We start from the raw sequence: 18,853 nt of genomic DNA on the forward strand, positions 1-18,853 counted from the left end.
CAGGGCTGACGCAACACGCTCACGAGGAGAACTTGCGGGTGATCTTGGCAATGACTGTGGAAGAGAGATATCAGTTTCGATTGATCGAGAAACACACTCCAACTGAAAGAAAAAGCTTACCGTGCAGGCCAACGACAGAGAAAATGAAACCCAGGCTCAGCACCAGGACGACAACGGGGTCGACGCGCAGACCGGGGCTCTCATCGGTGTACAGCTTCAGCATCGTGCCGGACGAACCACCCGCGCCAGCGGAGCGAGTCGAGCTGGGGCGAACATTCCGCAGGGACTCCTTGTGGTCTGCAGCCGCGCGACGGCGCATAGCGGCGCGAGGACCACCGGGGGAGTCGGCGACGAAGGACGGCCGACGGATGAGCCAGTGGCGGCAGCACCGGAGCCGGAGCCAGGGGACTTGGCGTCAGGGCCTGACTCGGCGCCGGAGGTGAGAGGAGAGGCAGGGCGAGGGGATGCCTAGAGAAATTGGGTGTCAGCTCTGCTGTGCCATTGACCGACAGCACAAGACACCTCGATGGGAAAAGACACAGCCGACTGGGTGTCCGGGTGAGGCATTGGCTGTTGAGAATGTAGGGACTTACCATTGCGACTGATGGTATTAGAAGGGATTGGGTTGAGAAAATAAATGCCGTGCGCTGGAGAAAAGAAAAGAAGGGAGAGGATGTCCAGACAAAAGAGGAAAGGAGGTTGCGGAGTGTGTCAAGAGGCCACGATCGCGGATCCGCTAGCTTCGCACACACGTGACCTCTCCTTCTTTCTCCAGATTGGACAGAGGCCCCCTTCTTGGAATTTATGTCTTGGGATCCAGAAGAGATATGTTGGAGAGATAGTTAAAGAGCAACCCCGCAGACACTAAATCATCGTAAATTTCGACCAGCCACACAGACTGCAATACCGAAACCATCACACATAGGGAGGTATCATACCGGAAACACAGGCTAAATGTCCAAACCGTTCATACAAAGAGAACTCAAGTCACAGAAGAAAAAGGTAAATAAATCATGACGCTCCTAATTTCAAACGCCAGGGGGGATATCAACTATGTAAACTAAAGAGACAAAAATGTCATCGTACTATTTTTTGACCATCAAATCTTGCTAGTTCGAGGAACCAGGAATCAGTCGATCATCATCCGAGACGGAACTTGGCCTCCAATGTTGGACGATAGCTCCGTCGTCTTTTCCTCCTCGGGCGTCTTCTTCTTGTTGATGTGCGGCTTGAGGCCGCGATTGAAGTTGTGGGCGCAGATGCCGGCGTTGATGATGGTGATGACAATCAGGATGAGCGTGATGACAGCGAAGAAAGTCATCGAGGCCCGGGCCGGTAGGTACTGGTAGAACGTCAAGGGTGAATACATTCGATAAAGCTTGAAGCAGAAGTATGCCATGGCCGCGAAGAAGAGCAGCTGCAAACGCTGTGATTAATCCAAGTTCGGGTGGGTTCGGGGGAAGGTACGAGGACTTACAATGATGACGACCATACCAAACATGGTTTCGCGTCGGACAAACAGTGCAGCACACGCCAAGATGACAATAGTCACCGGGATCGCAATGATGGTAAGGATGAACTCGGCATCGAGATTGGCCGACACCACGACGAGAAATTGGACGGTAAATCCGAGAAAGAAGAAGAAGTCGAACTTCAGCAGAGCGATGTAGATCTACAGGATGTTGGTCAGAAATTTCTCTAAACACAGAAACGTGGGAACTAACCTGGTAGGCGAGGTAACGGCGTTTCATGCGCAGGTCCGCGCTGATATGCTTGTAGATCGTCCAAGCGAATTCATCATACAGCTTCCACGCAAGAAATGTCATTAGAACGGTTGCTAATGCCACGATGCAGGGAATGATGATCAGAAAAGGCTCCGTTTCTCCCCAAACACGGCTGTTGGTTGCATGATTAACCGCCAAGACGGCGACTGACTCGCGGATCTGTCGCACCTGCACGGCGCCGTAGATGAGAAGTCCAACGTTGCAAACGCATAGTCCAATGATCTGAATAGTATTCTTCATGCGAAGGGCGTCATATACCAACACCAACTCGTAGATGAAACCGAAGCTGTACAGAGCCAAGAAGGTGGGGATTGGTTTGGCGGCAGGGGCAGCAGCGATGTGGAGCTGAGTCTGGAAGTTCACAAAGATGTAGCTAGCGGTGTCGTTAGTGATCTGAGAGAATTCCCCCTAAAAAGGACTGGTTACATACCATTGGAGCCCGAGTGTGACGAGCGTCTGGATGAGCGTTACGATCGCGAAGGACCAGGTCCACTGGGTATTCGGTAGGTAGCATTTCCGGGTTGTGGACTTGGGCTGCACAGTCGTATGCCCTTCCCTAGCAATAAACACGTCCGTATCTTGCCGAAAGGAAGGGTCGAATGAACCTTCCCAGAGGGACGCGTGCGACCCATGAGATGGAATCTTGGCGAAGTGGCCCGCCGACACGGTCGGTGGGACCACGCGATGACTTGGAGGGAGAGACACGGTGTTGGTATTGACCACCTGACGGTGGTTTCGTCGATTTATAGATCAAAGAGGGGTTCGTCGCTGCGACCAGGCTGGACGGTGACGGTTGAAACGTCAGGAGGCTTGAGTTGTCAGGCTTGGGGAGTTCGTTGGTCGGGAAAGGATCAGGAGTCAGGCCGGAGTGGCATCGAACTGGGTGAAGAGCTCTCGAACCAGCCGAGATGAGCGAGCGATGGACGGTCGGGAATTTCCCCCCTTCTTGTTTGTGCCAAGAGATGACGCGGACGGATGGTGTGGTGCTGATGGTTCTGTAACGCGGACGGATGGATGGATGGAGGAGAGATGGCGTTGGCCTCCTGAAAGAACGAGTGACGGGGGGAGGGGGGGAAGGAAAGGAGGAAGGAAGAAACACCGTTGGGATTTTGGGGGAAGCGAAGAAAGAAGACTAGGGGCTGTCCGGGGTTGGGCATTCCACGGCCGGGCGGGTCACACAGCTACACCAACTGTCTAGACTTAATTCTCATTCTCCATCGTCAAATCTTGCCTCCTGGTTCCTGGTGGGTCGACCCATCGATTCGCGACAGGCACCGGACCGTGATCCCTGGGCCCAGAAGGGTCGGAGCCAAGTACGTGCTTACATGATTATGATGATTTAGACGTGAAGAATAACGGTTCTCCGTCTCAATTTATGTGACACTCCGGGACGGTTTCCAGCGGGGATCCAGAACTTTCCCGGCCTGTGGCTGCCACACGCTGAAACATTCCGGGCCAGGGCGATCAGTGTCAACATCAGTGGCGGTGGCTGGGCTGCTGACTGTCACTGAGAATGTGCGATGAACTCCCTCGAGTAATTTACTCTCAACTCGACACAGCCACCAGATAGAGCGGCTTTCGCATCCGACCGCCGTATCGGTGCAGCAGTACATACACCGGGATCAGGCCGAAGGTGCAAACGATCGCTTGTGCCGAAAAGGTCCAAGCCCAGCCTAGAAATCCCCGGTCAGAAACAGCATTCTCCGCCAATAAGGAGCAGTGGATTACCAGAGTTCTCAACCCAGATGCTGATGAACCACGGATTGATAAAGGCCGACATCTGTTCCGGGCATATGGTCAACCACCACATCTCGAACATCCCATATTCCCACTCACATTGATCACCACCGAATAGAACATGATGACTTCCATGGCGAACTCGGGATAATTGTCCACAATGTACGTGGACAATACCGTATTCCCGACCTGCGTCCCAAGGGCATCTGGGGAACGATCAGAAAGGAGGCTTGCCAAGGATGAACCGATACTGACAGAGGAAAAATGCAACTTCGCCGGTCATCCAGTGCCAGCCACGTTCAACGGAGATGCCCCAAACAATGAGCCCGACCGATGACACGACTGCGGCGGGATACCCCAACCACAGTCTCATCTCGGGTTCCCGCTGGGCATTATTGCGGCGGGCTAGCCGGGCAACAAGCCAGTCGCTGAGATTCCCCGAACAGAAGACCTCGGCGAAGACCAGACCGACAATGAGGCCGATGAACAGCAATCCTTGTACTTGCACCCGTTTGGTCTCATATGCCAATGGCTCCATGGTCATGATGGAACAGATCCTAGATCGGCGCATGAGCCTGTGCCTCATCTGAGGACTTGTTCACCTACCACCAATATTGGAAAAAGACGTATGCGCACACGCTGATGGAAATCGTCGGGTATGTCCACAGTCTGCAAAACTCGAGGATAGCATCCCAGAACTTCGGGTGTCTCACTCCAGGGATTGGATGAAAGTGCTGTGGCAATGTTAGAGAAGCCTGCCCAAAACAAAACCTCGGAACTTACCAAGTACCCCAGCTGCTTGGTCCTTTTCAAGTCATCGGATTCCATCTCCTCTGACTGGCTACCTTGGGCTTCTCGCTCGAGCATCGCAGCTCGTGGGTAGTGTGTTTCCGGTAAAAACACGCATTCGCAGACCAGCAGCACCACAAATAAGATGGTGACATGATAACTGATCCAGTATTGCGAGACTGACGCCAGGAAGCCACCCACTGGACACCGTTAGAATCACAATATCAACCCTGACAACAAGAAATACATACCCACAGCTCCAAGCACACTCCCAATATTAGCCGACATAGCCCAAAGTCCTACGCGAAACCCTCTCTCATGTTCAAATGACAGATCATTGATAATGGCCAGCCCGATATTAGCAGACGGCCCAGCGCCCACACCCTGGAAAAATCGGGCAGCCATATACCCCGATAGCGAAGTATTCTTCAACGAGGTGCACCCACTCGCAATGACAGAGACGATCGTGCTAGCAATCAACACCGGGCGGCGTCCATAAGTCTCCGCTAGAGACGAGGTGAGCAAGGGACCCATAGCTAGGCCGAGACATGGCACCGCGAAGGTCCAGTTCACTTTCGTATAAGTGGTATGGAACTGCACCGCGAGCTCAGAAAAAGCCGGGACAGACGCCGTCGTGAAATAGGTGAGGAGGCAGTAGGCAAAACAGACGAGTAGGATACAAGTATATTTCTGGACAAGAGACCAGTTCAGCGGATCCAGGGGGTCGTTCGTTACTGTTGGCGAGAGTGGGAGTCCCGAGGGAGCAAGTCGAACTGACTTCAGCTCGCCTGTCTCAGCGGCTGTCGCTGACGCTTCGTTTACACCCGGTTTCTTGGGTGGCATTTTTGCGAACGGGTATTCAACTAAACAAAATTATAAACTATACCTACGGCCTTTATGTAGTTGGTGACTTCATAACAACTCTACTGTACGGACTTATCTCCAATTATTTGCTCGTATAGCAGATAAGCTCTAACCCTACACTCTGCACTGATCCCTCCCTATCTCCTCAGCTTGCCTAATCGGGGCAAGGTGTCTTTCCCCGCACGAGATACCAAGCGAATCGACTGTCAACAATTGAACTGCTTATCACAATTGCAATCCAGTCTTATACAAACATGGCCATATTTTGAACTATTCGGAAAGTAATTACATCTTCTCTCGCCCTGAGAAACCTCAGACTTCGTCCGTCTACTCGTATCTGCTGGCTGGAAGATCTTTTCTCTAAACATGCTGTCAGCGTGGGCAGGTGTCTTTCTCTTTGTTTTCTATATCTTGACAAGAGAATTCTCTCCATTGTCCCAAATACCAGGACCATGGTACACCCGATTCACCAGTCTATGGATCAAGTATCAAGAGTTCACAGCGAATCGTCGCGAATTCATCCATCGGCTACATCAGATCTACGGACCTGTCGTCCGACTGGCTCCAAACGAAGTATCCTTCGCAAGTCTCGAGGCTATCAAGGAGATCTATTCCTCTGGAGGAAGCGGGTATGACAAGACCGAGTTCTATGACCTTTTTCGGCAATTTAGAATCAAGTAAGTTTTCCGCTATTAATCCTTATAGCAGCTACTTAGGGACTCTGGCAGGACGATGTTCTCTACACTGTCCAAGGATGAGGTTAGCTAATTGCTGTCGAGATGGCACTGCATTCACTGACACAATGTGCAGCATAGCAAGAGAAAACGGCTGTTGGCAGAGCGATATGCCATGACCAATATCATGAAAGAGAAACCCCTCGCAGAAATCAACGAATGCGCCATGTCTTTTGTGTCTAGATGCACAGAGGCTGGTCAGAAGAGTATTGATGTTTATGTATGTCCTGACACAAACGAAAATAAGAACCTGGTATATTAATTGCGTTCAGGCTCTCCTCCACTGCTATGCCCTAGACTGCGTCACACATTTTATGTTCAGTCCCAGAGGGCTTAAATCCCTCGATATCCCCAAGGACTTCGAAGTGATGCAAGAGATGACATATCATCAAAGCCTTCAGCGTAAGTTCCGCTCCCATCAAGCCAGTCAACGTCTCTAAGTACAAAATCAGAAAACCTACTGGAGTACTACCTCCCACAAGTAGCGCTTCATTTCCCAAGAGCACTCCGGCCGGGCGCCTCACCCATAGCAGACAAATACGTAATAGAGATGGCCTCCCAAACAAATCTGGAATCATATACACTCATGGAGAAACTAACGCGCAAAGGATCCAGCCTCGAGCTTATGCAAGCAGCCGCAGAATGCAAGGACCACATGGCAGCCGGCATTGACACGACCGGCGACGGGCTATGCTTCCTCATGTGGGAGCTGTCGCGACCACATAACCTTGAATTCCAGTGCCGGCTGCATGATGAAATTGTCTCTACGCCGGCAGATGCAACACTTGATAGCCTTGTCTATCTCGATGCTGTTATCAAGGAAGCGCTCCGCTGCTCCCCACCTATCCCTATGTCGCTGCCTCGCTATGTGCCTGACGGCGGCCGGGTGATTGATGGGTACTTCGTTCCAGCCCATACGATTGCCAGTTGCCAGCCCTATACTGTGCACCGTTTGAATGAGGAGGTGTTTCCAGATCCGGATCGTTTCTACCCGGATCGATGGCTTGAGGCGGAGGGTGCGGCGGATCGGAATAGGCTCTTTTTTGCGTTTGCTGTTGGGGGGCGCGGGTGCACAGGGAAGAAGTGAGTTTTATTCTTACTGACGAATAATTCCACGCTAATAATTCTTTGATTTTCTAGTCTCGCGCTGGTGGAAATGAAAATACTTCTTCGTGAAGTGTATTCGCGCTTCCAGACCACGGTGGCTCCGGATATGACGGCGTCGATGGAAATCCATGAGCAGATTATTTCTGCGAGACCCAAGGGGCAGATGTGCAAGCTTATTTTCCGTCCAATTTAGATGAATTTAGTAAATAGAATAATAATGAGTGGTTGAACCGACGAAGTTGCTCCCATGAGGGGAAATGACCAGCCGAGCGGGGAAAACTGATAAGCGTTTCTCCTCGACATTCCGGATCTGTCTTCGTCAAAACCACTATAACTAGCTCTCGAATTGACAACTCTACCCGGACCTAGACAACCCGCGATATCATAAGGGGGCCCCTCTACGCTCCTAAGCCTGGGAAATCAACAGAACAACCCAAGAGAACCCCCTAATTCATCACCATGGCCAACAAACTATCAACCAAGACAGAATGCCGCTTTTCGACCCGCATCTCTATCCGCTGGCTCCCTGAGCCAGCAAACGAGACAACAGACACAATCGTCATGTCTGTGAGAGATTGGTATCTGGATTTACGCATAGACAAGCAAACAGGCGGCATCGACTGGGCCATTGCGGGCCAGCGAATCATCGAGAGTCAGGAGCCAAGTAAGTCCTTCACTACATATAACCAAAAAAAAAGCCCCCCAGAATTGACCAGTCCCAGTGCGAGTCGCATTTACACATGAGCTAGATTCTCATGGCGAGTTTAGCAGCGCCGACTGCGGGACGTTTGTCTCATTGCCGAATGGTGATGACCTCGAAACAGGCGTCATGCCTCGTCCTGATATCCCCGGTGCACCACCAACAGAATACGAGGAGGTATGGCGGGAGCTGCCATTCAGGGATGGTCCTGATGGTGCGCATGGGGGCATTTCCTGGGTATTGGAGTCGGACGATGACGACCTAATTGGGAAGGAGGGAGAGTTTACGGTGACGAAGACGTTCCTGGGACGGATCTGGGGCGTGTATCTGGCGCTGCAGCAGACACAGACTCATACCCGGCGGAAAACTCCTTCTGGTGAATGGGAAGTCAGGAAGACCGGGGCGGATGTTTGTGTTCGAAGGGAAGAGTGGAGTGCTGCTGGGTGGAACGCAAAGTATGTAGTTGGCAGTGATGCGAGTACCTTGCCGTCACTTTTGGCTGGGTTTGAGGGTGAGGGTAAAGGAGCATGGTGTGTGCCAGGGAGTAAGGTTGTGGTCAATAGGAGGCGGTATGTTGTTCGGGCATTTGAGGAGATAGGTCGACTGCCGGAGGGGAAGACCCTCCTTTGATCTTGAAAAAATATAAAAGCAAGATCACTATCTCTACAGACCATATAGAAGATTGTCAGTCGTGTTTCCAATACGTCCTCGTGATATAGTGAGGTAACCCGCGGATTGACGGGCGCCGAAGGCCAGTTTCGAGTTGAATCAACCAACCGCTATCTAGAGCTCTGACCGCAAGCTTGCTGTGTCCGATGATTCGGTCAGTCAATGTTCTCAGACATATTCGATATTCTCGGTAAGTCCGGTAATAGCCTCCAACATTCTACTCTCCGACTGGTGAGGACTCCGCTGTTTTATACACAGAATGACTAATTTGTACCACGTGATCCAACGACCCACCCTAGTGATTTCCCACTGTTCGACTCACTTTCTTTTTCTTCTCTTCCTCAAGCGCCATCCCCACCAATGCTGCGTTTCTTTGCTACACACGACAGTCGGACATTGTCCACTGTCCTTGGGGACTGAGTCCTGGCACTCAGTACCCGAGAACCCCTGCAAATGAGAAATTCGGAGGAATCTTCATCCACCAACCCGCTCCTGGTTCTGAACCAGGGGCCGGTACTGCCCGTGAGGGCCTGGTGTGAGACACAAACCACGGCTTTAACCGGCCGTGGCACACCTGCACTCGGCATCAGAAACATCGGGGGATTTCAAACCCCATGGGAGAGTCGGTGCGAAGATTGTGTGTGATGCCACTTTAGTGCAATACGCAGCATACCTCTTGTTCCTCTGTCTTGATTTCGGGATGGAGGAATTGGGTATCATTCGATTCCGATTATTCGGGTGGGGATGGCGCTTCACCTTTTTTTCCCTTAGGTCAGTGTGTTCTCTCTTCTTTTCCGTCCCCAGGTCCGTGACTCGGGCGGTTCTGGAAAGATCTGCTTTTTGTGGTAACTCTGCTAATTGGCAGGGTTGCCGGCCATATTCCCTCAGGTCCTTCTAGGTCGTCCTGTATGGAATTGGCGTTCGGTGGACAGCGACGGGTGGGATGGAATGGATTAAATCCTTGACTGTCCAAGACTTGACGGGCTAGATAGTCCAGGTTTATCGAGAACAAAGAATCTTTGTCGAACAATATCTACTACTACTACTACTATATGCTGCGCATAATGGCACGAAATAGCGAGAAGTAAACACTCGACGTGAATGGTCCAGAATCCGACCGCGGGAAATCTTAACGGAAAGTAATCATTGTAGTAAAACCCCTTCTGTTCTCGAAGCAGACTGAGACAAAAAATTCGTTGCTTCCGTCACATTCTCTCCGTGGTAATCAGGGTAGTTTTCCCCTTTTGCATAATAAGTTTGATGTAACCAAGCCAGCTTCTTACTCCTCGTCTCCGATCTGCGGGGAACAAGCACGTTAGCACAGGGCAAATCTCGGAAAGAAAGGAACAAAACAAACCTTCGGAGCCAGGTAGAACCGCAGGTGGCCGCTGCCCAGACTGTACTCGACGAGCAGTGGCACCTCCTGGGATAGGTGCAGCTTTACCGAGTTGGACAGGTTGGAAGCCTTGCAGAAGTTGACGAGGTACTTGAGGGAGAAAGTCAGGGCGACGGGTTCGGAGAGGGAGATGGTGACGTTCTGCTCGGGCTTGTCGACATTGGTGTGCTGGCGGATGGTGACGGCGCCGTTACCAATATCACCCGTGCACGAGAACTTGACACCCTCCTTGCTGGCCTCGATGACAACTGCGATCCGCTGATTAGCCTTGCGCGTCATGGTCCCAATCTGAGGGATGTGCCCTACCTGACTCTGACAGCGCGTTCAGATCTCTGCAGATGCGCTGGAACTCCATCGCGGGCATCTCCACGGTAGCCGCATATTCGGTCTCGGGGATGGCCAGGTGCTCCTGGTCGATATCCATGAGCTTGATATCATATTCGCTTAGCCGGTCGGTCTCAGCACTCTCGAACATCAGGTTGACCGCGTCGGGCGAGTCCTCGGCCTTGAGGGTCAGGATGTCTTCATTCTGGGCGGCCCGCAGGACCTTGGTCAGCGAGGTCAGGTTGATACCCAACGCGATGTTGCGGTCGCAGCGGTAAGGAGAGAAGCCCTCAGCACGCAGCAGCATGGACACCAGCGCCACGTGAGAGTTATCCATCGCCTGGAGGGCAATGCCCGAGTCATTGCAGTCGAAGTTGCAGTCCTGCACAAGATCCTTGACCGCGTCGACGACCTGGCAAAAAGGGCTCAATCAGTCGCCTGTTCAGCGGATGTGGGAAGAATGGGATCATCCTGGTATACATACACGCTTCAGAAGGCTTGCCTGCTCCAGCCGTGCTTCCAACACTAGAGGGGTCGTTCGTTAGCTAGCTCGATGGAGGGGCGGACAGGGTCAATGGAGATGATGTAATAACATACTATTGACAGGTGTGTGGGAGAGAACTAAGGTTGTGTGTGTGGGAGAGTAGCAAGGTGATGACGAGGCAGGAGGGATTGAATGAATGAGATGTGGGAGGCAGAAGAATCGCGTGTGGAAGTTAGTTTAGTGGGCGACTGAACGCGCGAGTCACGCGTCTTCATTATGCCCCTTGGGGCTAGAGTGGTGCCTGAGGCATTCTACGGGCGGTATCCACATCATTACTCAAGGTTCATTATTTCATGGAAGACGAATATATACACTGCTTCCTGCTATACATGGGGTATCAAGTCGAGTTCCAAAGGTAGCGGTTTGAATGGTGGCCATTAAATGCTCGTCACTCTTTTCGAGAGGTCGTTCCGCGGCCGCTGCTGTATGACCATCTCCAGCTCCTTGAGCATGTTCGTGTTCGCATCCACCTTCTCACGAGCAGCGGCCTGCCTCGCCCGATCTTCGCGAACACGCGCCAGCCGCTCGTCTCGCGTCAAAGAGGCCCTCTTGTTTCGAGACGATGGCAGCACAACAGCTTCAAAGATCTCCTCATCGTCGAAAGCATGCGTCAAGTCTGGTCGGCCTTCCCCGTTCAGTGCTTTGAGCGCGTCAGTCGGGCTGCCTTCGACGGCGGTGGTGCCTCCAAGGCTCGAAGTGGGGGACAAGGGCGAAACCATCGCACTCGGTGGTCGCGATCGATCTCCAGCGCTATGCCGCTCGGCGCTGTGCAGCATAGCAATTTTGCCTGCTTCCCATTCCTGGAGCAGGGTCCGAATGTCACTGCCGATTGATTCGTACTGTGCAAGGAGAGTTGCCTCGAAATCGGTAGGAGTGTCGGTCCGTTCGATATTGGCATTGGACTCCTCGCTGATAATGTGCATCTTGGCATGCAGGGCTCGTACTCCCTGTGACAAGGAGTTGAGCCTTCGGAACTGCGCACGAAGGTTGTCCTTGCTTGGAGAGGCCATGGGCAAGGGAGACGGAGGAATGGCATCCCCTGTTTGGAAAATTAGCTTGTGCTCATCGAACCAATTCAAAAATACTTACGGTCCTCTTCATTTAGAATGCTTGTCATTTTTAGCATGCTCGCTCCGGTCACCGTGGCAAGATCTCGCATTTCCTCCACGGCAGTACTCCATCTGGCAATATCGGAGCCGCCTCCATCGGCGCTCAGCGCCAGTAGACAGCACAAAACGCTCTTTCTCACGCTATATAGTTTCCCGAAAAGATTCCGCAAGGAACGCAACGAGTACTGGTCGTCTGATGTTCGGTGCGACACTGTCGCTTCGATTGCTTCGAGCTCCTCTAACCCAATGTCATAAATATCGTAATACTTCGCGAGATTGCCTTCATCGGTGAGTGGCCGCAGGATGTTCTGTGACCGAATGTATCGCTCCAACATCGAAAAGAAACACTCCGAGACCGCCCTGCGTAATCTCAGGCACCTCCGTGTCTGCGTCTGGTCTTCGAGTCGGCTGATGGGTGGTAAAGGAGTGCTGATCCGATAGCCCCGCGAGACCAGCTCGACTTCCTGTATAAATACCACCGAGGCAGATGAAGCAGAGTCAAATCCCTGTGCGTTGCCAACGAAAGCCCCAGCTGCCTGAACAGCCTGGTGTCGTAGATACTTGAGCCACTGCCGTTTGGCAAAGGCATAGAATAAGGCGCCCACCATGGGGACGAGGATGAGAAGGACTATCACTCGTTTCGGGCTATGACCGGCTCCAGACCGGGAACGACTCCAGTGTAATAGCCATGCGATTGAGAAAGACGCCGCGGCCGTGACAATGGCGCCTTGGATTCCAAACGTCGTGGAGAGGGATGGGAGGTCAGCGGATTGTGAAGTCGACACCACGTCTGTGGCAGATGTGTAAGAGGGTGCGCTGTGCTCGTTCAGCAACTGCGACGCGACGATCACGTAGCCGAACTGTTCGAGGAATCGCTCGTTGTCGCTTCGCCCGATTTGGGCATTTAAGGCAGACTGGAATGACGAGTCCATCAGTCAAAATTTCTAGGGGAATTGCAACCAACAACCATACCGAGCATGCATTGTACAGCTTGCCAATAACGACTCCCTCCCTTGATCTGCTGAGGTCTAGAGGTTTCGGCAGCTTGTTCCGGACGCGCTCCTGGAACTTCGAAGCGCCTCGAGGGGCGAAATTGGAAGCCGTGTCATTCGGGTCATGTTCGCTGCGTGATTCCTCCACGAGCCAGCTTTCGTTGCTCTCGCCCTCCCCTGGAATAGGCACCGGTGAGGGGGTTGCATGCGACACTTGTGTGGTGGGTGACATACCTTCGAGGTAATCGGCCAACGGTGAATTCTCATACACAAGAGATTCCATGGCCCGGTATCATTCCATGCGCGGAGTAGGTCGAAGACAGAGGAATTGTCAGTGGGTCTTGGTCGAACGGGCGATAACTGACTAGCGGAAGGGAGGAGACAGGGGGAGGAGGGGGCGGGCCACGATATGGCGATCATGCGCCCATGTCGCACAGGGTCTAAGGGAGTCGGGCGAGCAAAAATGGGAGACGGCAAGCCAGGCAGGTGTCAGTGGTCGGAATGAGGAGTGCAAGAGCCACGTTTGAGGCATTCATCCGGGGACAGGAGATTTGGTCTCGTGACTTCCTCCACCATAGCCCTACAAGTATGATTCAGGGTTCAGCATGAATGACGTCCATTATGTCTATTTCACTCTCAGGGTATCGTTTTCCGGCTGCGGATGTACCATATTGTTGACTTTGGCTGCACAGTGTCCAATAATATACAAACCTGGAAATATATATCGCGTTCGCAAGTCAGGGTGAGACACCACCATGTTTACTGTTAAATATATACAGGAAGACACTCCAAAACAAGAGACAAGGGAGCTCAGAAAACATGATTATTCACTCGAGCATCAGCAGAATTATGTTTTAAGTCTTACATTATTTTTATTGAGCAGATCGTCTTCATCGCAAAGAGTCACGTGAGAATATTAGATTACATAATCCTGGTTGCCTGGGACAACCGGGACCATGTCAACAATCTGGAACACGCCTTCCCCGGTCGACGACACGCTCGCGCCGTTAGTTAACTAAAGAAGCTGCGGATGTGTCATTGCCGTTCTCGTTGAATCCGCCTTGCTCTTTCTGTGTTTGGATCGCCTCATCTTGCTACCCAACATCCCTCAACTTCACCGCTCTTCTTGATCCACCTACTACTGCTGTACTACAACATCATCCTCGAGCTACATTTCATACTCGTCAACACGTATGCGCCACTAGCTCGCAGTACCCAGACTTGATGGTACCGCATCATGTCAGGCATTCTTAACGAAGCCGTCACCCCGTGTCCATCGAGGGCGAGGTCCTTGAGATTCGGTGACCGCAACAGTGGAAGCGACACTTTCGACAGCCTGTTGGGAGATGACCCGGCATTTGAACAGACGGGAGAAATTGAGTTCACCACCGAAGTACGCGCGCCGATATTGACGGGCACCCGGCCCCGACGAGCCTGTCGAGCCGGATCAGCTTTCCAAATTCACGAAGAAACCGAGAAGCCAACGGGCCCCGCGGAGAAGCGCCGACGACCGAACGGATTGACACAACAACCTCCAAATCGCAAGTCATCTCTGTTGGCCCAACCGGCCCAGAGATTCCGGCCGAAAGTCAACTTTGCCCCCAGCCCGCCATCTCGAGTCGCAAGACAAGAACCAGAAACGCAGCCCAAGTCGAAGCGAGTGGGGCCGAAGAGTAACCAGGAAAACCTGCCTCCGGTGCGGCTTAACAACCAAGGATCCGAGAAGAAGGGTCGCGTCAATGATCTCAAACGGGATGTGCGTCGCGATACTGTGTATATCCCGCCGGACGACACGACCGTCGCCAGTGTTTTCATGGGCCTGTTCAGCCCAATGAAAAAGCAGCCGCAGTCCGCAGCATCCCAAATACCCGAAGAAACAACCCAGATCAACATCCTGGAGGCGCAGATTGCAAAACGGCAGGCTAGAAAATCGCTGGCAGTGTCTGCACGCAGAGCTCCACTTCAGCCAAGCCAGAAGATTGCCCAAGAGACTGCACTTCGAGTCGACGTTGCCGGCAAGAATAGCGGCAAGGAAAACATTCCCCCGGGAACACTTGTTGAAGTAAAAGACAAAATCCCCGTTGATTCTGCCCGGCCAGTGATGCCCAGCCGAACTAGCATTGCACCAGAACGGAAACCAGCTCGCCGAAACACCTCACGCCCGTCTGCAAGCCCCAAGTTCGAGCAATCTTCAGCCAAAAAGATGAACCGAGCGCAGGAAAAGCGATCGGTCCTCAGTGAACGACAGAACAATGTGAAAATCCCAACATATTCTGTCGGTCAAGAGAAGGATGCTGCCGCGATGCCAAAGAAACCAAAGGAAAAAGCATCTTCTGTCAATGGGCGAACTGCTGTCCGGGCTGGTCTCTCTGCAAGCCGATCTTCTTCTAGCATGAGGAGTGTACCCTCCAACCCCAAGCTGAAGAAACTAAACCAAGAATACCCATTGCTCAAGGAAAATATCTCCCGGCCATCTCTATATGACGATGACTGGCTCTCCCACCAGGAGGTTGTGATAACGCAGCTGGTCAACGCGTTGTTTGAGTGCACGGCCACCAGCATAAATGCCGTGGACGCAGATACCCTTCGCCTCGAATTGCTCGAATTTTACCACACAGATCACTTCACTCATCTCTACAAGCGGATCCAAGCCTCTCTTTCGTGTGGGGCACTGAGCATCCCACGAGATATTCTTACCCAATACACCCGGCTCAAGAAAGATGTTGGAATCCGACGAAAGTTCTTGGACCTTTGGATCCAGACGTATGATATTCATGCATTGGTGGCTGCAGCAGAGACTGTTGTTGGACGGAGAGTTTCGAATGAACGGATCTCATTTGGGTCTGTCGCCGAGAACGCTCAAGAGAACACAACTGGACGCAAGAAAGCCATGGTCAGGAAGGCGGAGGGCTTTCTGGACACGTTTTTGTTGCGAAATGATGACATGGTTCAGTCCACAGAGAAGAGAGACACTCCTGCAGAAGCATCTGCCAAGGCGTATCGCCGCACTATGCTTCGGTGCATCATGCTTGTTGCTCTTTTGGACAAGACCAGACAATCTCCCGCAAGTGCTGTGCCTCGCCAGCTTTTTGTCGCCTCATCTCCGTTCAAATCTTCGGCCGACATACTCCAAGCTTTGGCTCGTCTGCTACTCCCATCGTGTGGGGATATCATAAAACCCTTAGGCCACCTGGACTGCCATTTGACCTACAAGCAGCACCAGCTACAAGAGTACAGCTACCAAATCGACAACATTGCGATCGATTTTAGAGACGGTGTGCGCCTGACGAGAATTGTCGAGGTCCTGTTCTTTTTGTCCAATTCTGGGGATCAAACCGAAATCTCTTTATGCACCGGAGACGTTCTTTCACTCATTGGCGAAGACGCAGACCTTCCGCTCTCCAAGCATTTGAAGGTGTCATGTGCAAGTCGTGCAGCCAAGATTTTTAATGTGCAAATTGCTTTGGGAGCCTTGAGCTCCCTGAAGGGTTCCAACGCAATTATTGGCGATATCCGTGCGGAGGACATCGTGGATGGCTACCGTGAGAAGACCATTGCACTCCTCTGGGCTCTTGTTAGCAGATGGGGCCTTGAAGGTCTGATGAATTTGGACGATATGAGCAAGGAGATTGAGCGACTGAAGCGCAAGGCAATCTCTGAACTTGGGTACGCGCAGATCAAGGACGAGCATTGGTTTTATGGTGGAGGTATGGATGGCGGCGAGCATGCGCAACTGCTCCAACAGTGGGCATCCATCTTGGCGGCTCTAAAGGGTCTTCAAATCGACAATATGACAACCAGTTTCGCCGATGGACGGGTCTATGCGAGCATTGTAGACGAGTACGAGCCGTTCATTGCAGGCCAAAAAGCCTCTTGCTGTTCGTTGGAGGCACGACTTGAACACCTGGGATGCAGCTCACAGTTTGGTAAGCCTTTCAGTTCTGAGCAATTGACAGATAGACACTAACAATGAAATAGCATTCCTTGTCTCCCCGACTTTGGCATCCTCACGTATTCTGGACGCTGACTCCACTCTGGCCGCTCTCGCATTCCTTTGTTCGCGACTGCTTGCCGCCTCGAGACGCTCACGAGCAGCCACCACGCTGCAGCGCGCCTGGCGGGCAGTTTCAAAGGAGCGAGACGCCCATCGGCGTGCGGTCGCGAAGAGTCTCGCTACCCAGTGTGCTGCCGTTGTTCAGACACGAGATAAGATCTTGTGGGCTAAGGAAGTGATTGTCGAGTGGTGGAGAAAGACCAAAGCTCGGAAACAGCAGCGGCGCGCAAGATACAGCCAGTCTGCGCGAAGGTTCAATCGCTAAGTATACTTTGGCAGTCAGTCTTAAGAGGTGGTTATTCTGCAGGGTTGACGACGAGAAGTATGGCCGGTCCTCGAAGGTTACGACAGGAGTTGGGACATTCATTCATAAACTTATTTCCTTTTTTTTTTCCTACTGAACTTTGGCGCCATCCAGCATTTGACAGCATGGGATACGGTGTATGGTTCATTATCCTGTTGATTCTACATTCGTTGTGTACAGATTACCTTCATTTGACAATGTACATGATAACCCTTAAGTATCACATACTTTGCTTCATACTCCACTGTAGAGTTAGTGAGTCCGAAAGAACTGAACACGCATACCTGTGAGCAAGCAACATATTAGTTCCCAATAGCAACATCAAGCTATGAGCCCGATATTTAACGACTTACGAAGCACATTCAAAATCATGCAGGTAATGTCATCATCTCTCCAACTACAGGACCAAAAATACCTCAACCACCTATCTCATCGCAGTCGCCATCCATTCGGTGTGTAATGTATAGCACGAATTCAATCCCCGCACGCGAGGAACGCGTCATGGAAGCCCTGCCCTTCCACCGCATTTAGTAGACACCCACAGCCAGCCAACCGCCCAGGAAAAGAGATCCCTGAAACCCGGGGCTACCCTACCTCGAGCCCTATGCAAGATCTGACGTATGCCCACCCCAGTTTCGGAGAGCGCCGGTAGTTAGCGCGCATAATCCCGACGAATACACCAGTTAGAAAGTACCGAGAAAAACCGAGGTCATTAACTTGTTGCTGTCTGTGCTTTTGTTATTCATACCGTATCTAACAACACAGGTCAGCCTGCTATATAGGGGGGGGTAGGTTCGAGCGCAGCCGCTCGGGGTCGGCTCTCGGGTGCTGCGCTGACATCACTTGTCTTATGCCGGGGTGTATCCGGGAGATCCCTGGATATTATCTTACATAGTAGTTTATGTTGAGGAGATGTATGTGTTCTCTGACCGCTGGTCGGCCTTTTGTATCTGTATAAACCTTGGGATGTCAGCCTCTGTACTTGTAATTGCACCTGCATCTGTGAGATCCTATCAGTTTCTAATAGCGTGTAGCCTCGGCCACAGTGTACTGTTGAAAGACTGCGAAAGTAAGACACAACCGAGTCACTCCTTGGCCTAAAGTGACAGCCACCATTCCAACTATATCCAACTGATCAGTGGCACTGTGGGTGGATATGGATGGAACCCAGTGCTCGTCATATTACATTACAAGGATGGTAGAATGGGGAAGCAAATAAGGTAAGCTGGGGGGATGTTGCCTCCTGGCTATGTATCGGTCATTTAATATGACGACCATGGAGTGCCTCAGAGGCTGTGTTTCAGCCCCATCCATCTTCATTAGCTTGACATCATCTCAATAATACCAGCCCCCATTCTGTTCCATGGGCTGTGGTAATAGAGCCTCTGTGGGGGTGTCAGCTTCCGTCATATCTCTAAATAGAAATGTTTGAGGCGAACATAGTGCGCTGAATGCTGTCGCAGACGTAGGATGTTTGAATCCGGCCCCAACCCGCGGTGATCGCCCCATACCTTACTGTACTGTGTATAGACAGGTCTAGTAATAGTCATGCTGCATGCATGGCAGATCTGATTCGGTGTGCACCGAAGGGTATCTCAGCTAGATTATCTTTTTGGAGCTGATGTGACCTCCGGTCATTGCCGAATTTTCTGGACAGTTCGGGTATGAAAGACTGATAAATACCTGACCATAGGAGTGCGCAGCAAGTACCGTTAGTTCAAAAGTATGTCCCGAGTCTTCTAAACA

The 18,853-nt window shown here is 51.9% G+C and overlaps 10 protein-coding genes across 10 annotated transcripts; 4 read left to right on the forward strand and 6 right to left on the reverse strand.

Annotated features, from left to right (window-relative positions):
- Window positions 1–19: 19 nt before the first annotated feature.
- On the reverse strand, window positions 20–596 carry N7474_009049 (SEC61-beta family protein; the record flags this gene model as incomplete). The annotated part of the gene is made up of 4 exons (XM_057200459.1): window positions 20–54; window positions 121–297; window positions 360–468; window positions 594–596. 4 exons carry the CDS (start codon window positions 594–596, stop codon window positions 20–22), a joined length of 324 nt encoding a protein of 107 aa, XP_057048446.1.
- Window positions 597–1,129: 533 nt separating this feature from the next.
- On the reverse strand, window positions 1,130–2,507 carry N7474_009050 (uncharacterized protein; the record flags this gene model as incomplete). Its single annotated transcript, XM_057200460.1, has 4 exons — window positions 1,130–1,417; window positions 1,478–1,672; window positions 1,725–2,157; window positions 2,215–2,507. Coding segments are annotated over 4 exons (1,209 nt in total), but the record flags the coding sequence as incomplete, so codon positions are not given.
- Window positions 2,508–3,329: 822 nt separating this feature from the next.
- On the reverse strand, window positions 3,330–3,564 carry N7474_009051 (transporter; the record flags this gene model as incomplete). Its single annotated transcript, XM_057200461.1, has 2 exons — window positions 3,330–3,457; window positions 3,480–3,564. The coding sequence occupies 2 exons, from the start codon at window positions 3,562–3,564 to the stop codon at window positions 3,330–3,332; spliced, it is 213 nt and encodes a 70-aa protein (XP_057048448.1).
- Window positions 3,565–3,581: 17 nt separating this feature from the next.
- Window positions 3,582–5,153, reverse strand: N7474_009052 (uncharacterized protein; the record flags this gene model as incomplete). Its single annotated transcript, XM_057200462.1, has 5 exons — window positions 3,582–3,710; window positions 3,793–4,078; window positions 4,128–4,255; window positions 4,305–4,510; window positions 4,562–5,153. 5 exons carry the CDS (start codon window positions 5,151–5,153, stop codon window positions 3,582–3,584), a joined length of 1,341 nt encoding a protein of 446 aa, XP_057048449.1.
- A 387-nt stretch (window positions 5,154–5,540) lies between these two features.
- N7474_009053 (cytochrome P450) lies at window positions 5,541–7,208 on the forward strand (the record flags this gene model as incomplete). Its single annotated transcript, XM_057200463.1, has 6 exons — window positions 5,541–5,851; window positions 5,903–5,933; window positions 5,985–6,128; window positions 6,181–6,310; window positions 6,361–6,991; window positions 7,049–7,208. The coding sequence occupies 6 exons, from the start codon at window positions 5,541–5,543 to the stop codon at window positions 7,206–7,208; spliced, it is 1,407 nt and encodes a 468-aa protein (XP_057048450.1).
- A 266-nt stretch (window positions 7,209–7,474) lies between these two features.
- On the forward strand, window positions 7,475–8,345 carry N7474_009054 (uncharacterized protein; the record flags this gene model as incomplete). The annotated part of the gene is made up of 2 exons (XM_057200464.1): window positions 7,475–7,679; window positions 7,738–8,345. The coding sequence occupies 2 exons, from the start codon at window positions 7,475–7,477 to the stop codon at window positions 8,343–8,345; spliced, it is 813 nt and encodes a 270-aa protein (XP_057048451.1).
- A 492-nt stretch (window positions 8,346–8,837) lies between these two features.
- Window positions 8,838–9,282, forward strand: N7474_009055 (uncharacterized protein; the record flags this gene model as incomplete). The annotated part of the gene is made up of 2 exons (XM_057200465.1): window positions 8,838–8,949; window positions 9,008–9,282. The coding sequence occupies 2 exons, from the start codon at window positions 8,838–8,840 to the stop codon at window positions 9,280–9,282; spliced, it is 387 nt and encodes a 128-aa protein (XP_057048452.1).
- A 381-nt stretch (window positions 9,283–9,663) lies between these two features.
- Window positions 9,664–10,863, reverse strand: N7474_009056 (proliferating cell nuclear antigen; the record flags this gene model as incomplete). The annotated part of the gene is made up of 6 exons (XM_057200466.1): window positions 9,664–9,681; window positions 9,742–10,028; window positions 10,087–10,516; window positions 10,589–10,629; window positions 10,702–10,725; window positions 10,764–10,863. The coding sequence occupies 6 exons, from the start codon at window positions 10,861–10,863 to the stop codon at window positions 9,664–9,666; spliced, it is 900 nt and encodes a 299-aa protein (XP_057048453.1).
- A 162-nt stretch (window positions 10,864–11,025) lies between these two features.
- N7474_009057 (vezatin family protein) lies at window positions 11,026–13,032 on the reverse strand (the record flags this gene model as incomplete). Its single annotated transcript, XM_057200467.1, has 3 exons — window positions 11,026–11,687; window positions 11,738–12,671; window positions 12,730–13,032. The coding sequence occupies 3 exons, from the start codon at window positions 13,030–13,032 to the stop codon at window positions 11,026–11,028; spliced, it is 1,899 nt and encodes a 632-aa protein (XP_057048454.1).
- A 954-nt stretch (window positions 13,033–13,986) lies between these two features.
- On the forward strand, window positions 13,987–17,068 carry sha1 (putative calmodulin-binding protein Sha1; the record flags this gene model as incomplete). Its single annotated transcript, XM_057200468.1, has 2 exons — window positions 13,987–16,675; window positions 16,728–17,068. The coding sequence occupies 2 exons, from the start codon at window positions 13,987–13,989 to the stop codon at window positions 17,066–17,068; spliced, it is 3,030 nt and encodes a 1,009-aa protein (XP_057048455.1).
- Between the last annotated feature and the right edge of the window lie 1,785 nt (window positions 17,069–18,853).

This window comes from Penicillium riverlandense, assembly GCF_028828495.1.
Source record: "Penicillium riverlandense strain IBT 135883 chromosome Unknown utg000008l_segment0_segment0, whole genome shotgun sequence".
NCBI classification, from domain to species: domain Eukaryota; kingdom Fungi; phylum Ascomycota; class Eurotiomycetes; order Eurotiales; family Aspergillaceae; genus Penicillium; species Penicillium riverlandense.